Source organism: Spinacia oleracea, chromosome 2, assembly GCF_020520425.1.
Source record: "Spinacia oleracea cultivar Varoflay chromosome 2, BTI_SOV_V1, whole genome shotgun sequence".
Lineage (NCBI taxonomy): Eukaryota > Viridiplantae > Streptophyta > Magnoliopsida > Caryophyllales > Amaranthaceae > Spinacia > Spinacia oleracea.
This window is the reverse complement of record NC_079488.1, coordinates 97,419,046-97,425,045: the sequence shown is the minus strand read 5'-3', so window position 1 is coordinate 97,425,045 and position 6,000 is coordinate 97,419,046. Positions and strand designations below refer to the sequence as shown.

At 32.2% G+C, this 6,000-nt stretch overlaps 1 protein-coding gene across 1 annotated transcript; it reads left to right on the top strand.

Annotated features, from left to right (window-relative positions):
* The first annotated feature begins 4,333 nt into the window (after positions 1-4,333).
* Positions 4,334-5,212, top strand: LOC110802956 (uncharacterized). Its single transcript, XM_022008417.2, has one exon. It carries the CDS (start codon positions 4,334-4,336, stop codon positions 5,210-5,212), a length of 879 nt encoding a protein of 292 aa, XP_021864109.2.
* Positions 5,213-6,000: the final 788 nt, after the last annotated feature.

Below are 6,000 nucleotides of genomic sequence, written 5' to 3'. Positions count from 1 at the left end.
CAATAACTATTAAAGTACTTCCCCTAAAACTATAAAATTACCTTCCATGAAACTATAAAACTATAGAAATATCTGAAATAATTAAACTATTAAAGTATCTGGCCTAAAAACTATAAAAGTATCTCCCCTAAAACTATAAAAATACCTCCCCTAAAACTATAAAATTACCTTCCCTGAAACTATAAAATTATAGAAGTACTTTGACTAAACTATAAAAGTATCTCCCCTAAAACTATAAAATTATAGAAGTACTTTGACTAAACTATAAAAGTATCTCCCCTAAAACTATAAAACTACATTTCATAAAACTATAAAACTATAAAATTGCCTGGCCTAAAACTAGAAAAATGCCTGGTCTAAAACAATAAAAATAATTTCCCTACAACAAAACTTTCATTTACCTCTGACCTTGGTTAATGAGCTCTATATACACTGAGCTATTTACAAGTGTGAACATGTCACACCATCAATTTGATGGTATGACTGGTCACATGTGAGAGTTTAGGTTATAAAATAGCTTTTGGAAAATTTGCCATAAATAAAGTAGCTTTTTTACACGTTCTTGTAGCGATAAGATAATTTCTCTCCTAGATTTGATGTTTGTTGTGTTGAGAATTGAAGCATTAAAATGAGAAAGGAGAACTCGTTTTTGCAATGATAACATGTAATGATAACAGAAACACGTAATAGTTTAGTGGTAAAAAACTTTAATGTCTAAACTCAATGTTATGGGTACAAACCTTACGCGAACCATGTTTGACATTTTTTCATGTATATAAAGATTACTTGGAGTGAATAACCCATAAGAAGAGAGTCATGTGTCACGTATACTTTCTTAAAGACATGAAGATAGGATTGAAAATGGGATATGAAGGTGTTTATTCTAATGGAGTGTAGGGAATTGAGAAGTGAAATGAAATGATTAGGTATTGTTTGGTTCTTATAGGAAGTAGAATTTCCGAATGCAAATTCATAGGAAATGAGTTCCTTAATTAAATTCATGGGAACTTCATATGGGTTTTGCGGATTGAATTATTTATTTATAAACTATGAATCATATTGACATAATCAATACGGAGTAGTATACTTTCTAGCTTAGAAATGACATTTGATGTATTTTTGCAAAATCAATATTTACTTAGAAGAGAATAAAAATCAGAAAATGAATAATTGAGAATATATGATAGGGAATATAATTTTAAAAAATTAAAAAAAATTGTCTGTAATAGTAAGTGACAAAGTTCTGTTAAGTCAAGAATAAGCTTAATAATAGTGGCCTTGGCCTGCCTGATATCCTTTGTCCCATGTGTGTTGCACCTGTGTTTTTCTTGTTTGCTGTTCTTCTATTTGGAATTTTTTGTGCAACTATTTTTTAATGACATGTGAACCAAGGGTCCCAGAAAAGAACTTCATCTCCTTTAAAATTTTATTGCCATACATGGAGAAGGAGAAACCTAAACCATGCATTAATGGTTTTTTTTTTTGGCTTTGAATAAGTTACAATGGCAATGCACATGACAAAATAGGGAGGAAAGTTATTTTTATAATGTAATGTCCTTTTACAAAAAAAAATTCTTACCACAAAATTTATTTTTATTGTACTATTTTCTCTCTCTTCACAACCTAGCTTTTACATGTATACAATGCAGTAACGCACAAGCTTTATTTAAGAAAGTATTTGAATGAATGTTAGATATTCAAATGTAAAGAAATGTATGTTCTATAATATCAACTTGTTACGGAGTATTTTTTTTAATTTGTGGTGATATATAAGAAATCAATTATACTAATGTAGTACGGAGTAATTATTAATGATTGAAATTTGCATGAAATAGAGGTCGAGAATATTAAACACTTAACTATTTACAAGAGGAATCATTGAAAATTGAATTCATCTAATTACAAATGGTTAGAGAAACACATTCATGTTGTTTTAATTTTTTCCTTCATCATTAATTCAACTAGTAGTTCTAATATGAGGGAAATCAAAGAGATTTTCTTCCTTTTTCCAAATTAGTCGGTGGCCTTACACTATTGGTGAAAATTGGGAAATGATAAATCCAAGGAAGAATTTTACTTCATCCAAGGAAATCAACTTTAATTAAATGTGGATTTCCTTGGAAGAAGTAAAAATTTCCTTGGATTTATCACTTTCCGTGAAAATTGAATTGCAATTAAATTTGAAGGTTAATTAGCGGGTAAAGGATTGATTTTTCTATAGACAATTTTTCATAACGTTAAACTATCAACCGCATTGGTTTATTTTCCAATACGTCCTAAGGTAACACACCACCAAATTGAAATGAACGTTAGTAAATTACAGTAGTCGAAACTCGATCCACTATAGTAACTAGACCTTTTTCCAAAGGACCACAACTTCTTCCAAGTTCCTACTAAAAATAGAAAACCTCAACTAATCAAAAATAATAATATTAATAAAAATAATATAAAGCATCATTTCAAGGTTACATGAAATGTTTTATTATCATTTAAAAGATATTTAGAAAATTCATTTATGGTATAACGTAACTCATTGAAAATTCTCTATCTATTTGGGTATTTTTCTAGATCGAGTTTATGACTTTTTTGTTCCACTCACTAGTAATTATTGCAAAGTGTTGTCTAACTTGTTGATGGAAGATGCCCTCAGTTAAGGGGCTTATAAAAAATGAAACTTGTAAGGAGAAACAATCAAGGGACTATTTCTCTGGGACTATGTTTAGAGTAAGAAAGAAAGTGGCCCAGTCTATAATTAGGTGTATAAATAAAGTCGTTTTACTTAATTAGTAAAGAGTTTGAGTTAAAATGGGTAAAAATCAAATTATTTGATATAAAAAGTACATAAAACAGAGTAAAACAATTTGTTTGGTCGAGTAGATAAATGAATTTTAACAAAATGTATACCTTAAGAGTTGGATTCAATCCCAATTCTGTCATGATTAGGTATTACTCCCTCCATTTTTTTTTTTTTTTTTTGTTACGTTTGGACTTTTGCATGTTTATTAACGTATAATAAAGATTTTTTTTCTTTTTTATTAAAAAAAATAAATCCAAATAAAACCTCAATCCACTAATCATTACAACAACCAATAAAATTGTTTTATTTATCAAAATGAACCAATAATGGAAAAACACAAATATTGCTAACTTAACATATTTGGCAAAGATATTTAATGAGTTGAAAAATTGGACCAATTAAAATTAAAAGATGGCACAAAAATGATAGTATAATAAGTTTATAAAAGGAAAAATTATCCCACGTAACAAACATTGTGAAACACCCTAAAAGGAATACGTAACGAACAAAAAGAAACGGAGGGAGTACCAACGAAATTGATCACTACCCATAAAAGCATCCGTTTATAAAAAAATCATTGTAACACTACTCTGGTTGTTTGAAGTCATGAATGTAGAGGTAAACAATGATGGCACTAAGATAAGCCTTGCATTGGCTGTTTTTAGCATTTTCATACTTGTCAAGTTTTTAGCATTATCATACTCCCAAGGCATTTCTCCAAACCTAACTTTGCTTTCTCATAATGTTTAGCAACACCAGCTTGTTCATATAAAACCGCTGCATTCTTCCAACCATGTTTAACACTCCCCAAATATGCTAGGCTTACAAAATACAGTCATTCCTGACATTATATCACACACATTTCAACAACACTTAATATGGATCCGGCTATTTGGAAAATGGAGAGAGGTCGGGGATTCTGTGTGCAATATAAACCCTGTCCAACCTACGTTACTCCCTTTACATAATTATAAAATGTATTTGCATCATCATATCACCAAAGTGAGACTACTTCTATAAATTCTAAGTTACTGTTAGTGTGCATTGTCCTCAGTCCACAGCACACTTCACTGCATCAAGGGAAGCAAGAAATCAAAGCTACACAAGACTTCTAGAAGCAAACGACATCAGCCACATGACATCGGCTCTAACAACCATTCCTAGAATTTAGGGAGTTAGTTAGAGGTCAGTTTGTTAGCTGACATGTAATAGATCCTACTGATTTTTGTAAGAGATCATTGTAGATGCTGAGCTGTACATTTGCATTCATCTGATTGGTTGAGACACCTCGCCAATCAGTCTGTATTTATAGCTTTACCACTTGTTGTAATCATTCTGATTCATTCATTCAATAAGAACTTCTTTCTCTCTAGCTTATTCTTTCTTATTCTTGCTGTTATTCAGCAATAAGTTCATGCTAAATCATGAACTTTAACATGGTATCAGAGAAGATGATCGTTTGATCCTGCAATTTTCTTCTTTCTGTCAAATTTTTCTGTGATAATCTTCAAGAAACTATAGAATTGCATCAACAAAATGCCTAGAGAACAGCAAGATCCAACACAAAATCCTAACTCTGCTTACTATTTGAGTAACAGTGATTTAAATGCCACAATGTTAGTCAGTTTTGAGTTCGAAGGAGAAGGAAAAAGTTCCAGTGATTGGAGAAGATCAATGATGATATCATTTTCAGCTAGAAACAAGTTGTGCTTTGTTGATGGCAGTTTAAATCAACCGGCAGCAAATTCTGCAAACTACAGAATCTGGATCAGGTGCAATGACTTAGTCATTTCTTGGATGTTAGCCTCCTTGGAACCTAAAATAGCAAGAAGTGTTCTATATCTCAAGACAACAAGAGCAATATGGCTCGAGTTAGAAGACAGATACTGCAGAGAATCAGGACCTCAACTCTTTTCTGTACAACATCAACTCAGTGAACTAACTCAAGGTGATGATGAACTAGTTGCTAGTTTTTTCACTAAAATTAAAATGTTATGGGATCAGCTTGACGGTTTAGAACCACTACATGTATGTGTATGCACTGGCTGTAGTTGCACACTCACACAACAACTACTCAAAACACAGAAGAACCAAAGACTAATCCAGTTTCTTATGAAACTAAACCAGAAATATGAATATCCTAAGAGTAATATACTCATGATGAATCCCTTGCCTACAATCTCAAAAGCTTATGGTTTGTTACTTCAGGAAGAACAACAGAAAGAAGTGAATAATCATAGAGTTCAGACACACTCAGAATCTAGTGCATTCAGTGCTAGGAGATTTGACAACAAACCTTATAGGAATCAGTTTAATTCTGGTTCTAGTTCTCAGTATACAGGAACTGGAAATCAATTCAGAAATTCCAATGATCACACTCCAGAAACAATTTGTTTTGTGAACACTGCAAGATGAGGAATCATACTATTGATAAATGCTGGAAACTTCATGGTTATCCAAAGGATTTTAAAGGAAAAGGAAAAAGAAAAAGAGTGGCAGCAGAAGCCAAGTTGGATGGTTATACTTCTCAAGACACTCAAGAAGATTCAGAATCTGGTGTAGTCCATGCCACATTAACTGAAGAACAGTACAGTCAACTAATGAAGTGTCTGCATAGCCAACAAAGTGCTAGTCAAGTTGAGAATTCAAGTTCTCACTCACTTGGATTGGCAACTAATTACCAACCTCAAGGTACATTCTGTCTCCTATCTAATTTCAGATTAAAGTGGATATTGGATAGTGGTGCTAGTGACCACATGTGTTCAGATTTGTCTCTTTTTACATCATTTGAGCCTATGCATAATGGAAAACATACAATTACCATACCTGATGGAACTGAATTGCAAGTAAAGAACAAGGGTTCAGTACACTTAGGTGGAGGAATTATTCCCAGAAATGTCTTACATGTTCCAGGGTTCCAGTTCAATCTGATATCTATTTCTAAACTGTGCTATGATATTAATTGCTCAGTTTCATTTACAAATGGTGAATTCTATATTCAGGACCTTTCCAAGAACAAGCATATTCTGCTTGGTAAGTTGGAGAAGGGTCTATACAGCTTAAGTGAAGATCTTTTGACACCAGGGAATAATCTAGGTTCAAAAACTTTTGCTCTTTCAACTACCAAGTCTGCTGCAGTACAGGAAGCCAAGCTATGGCACCTTAGACTAGGACATATGTCTTTTGGTAAAATAAAAGGTCTG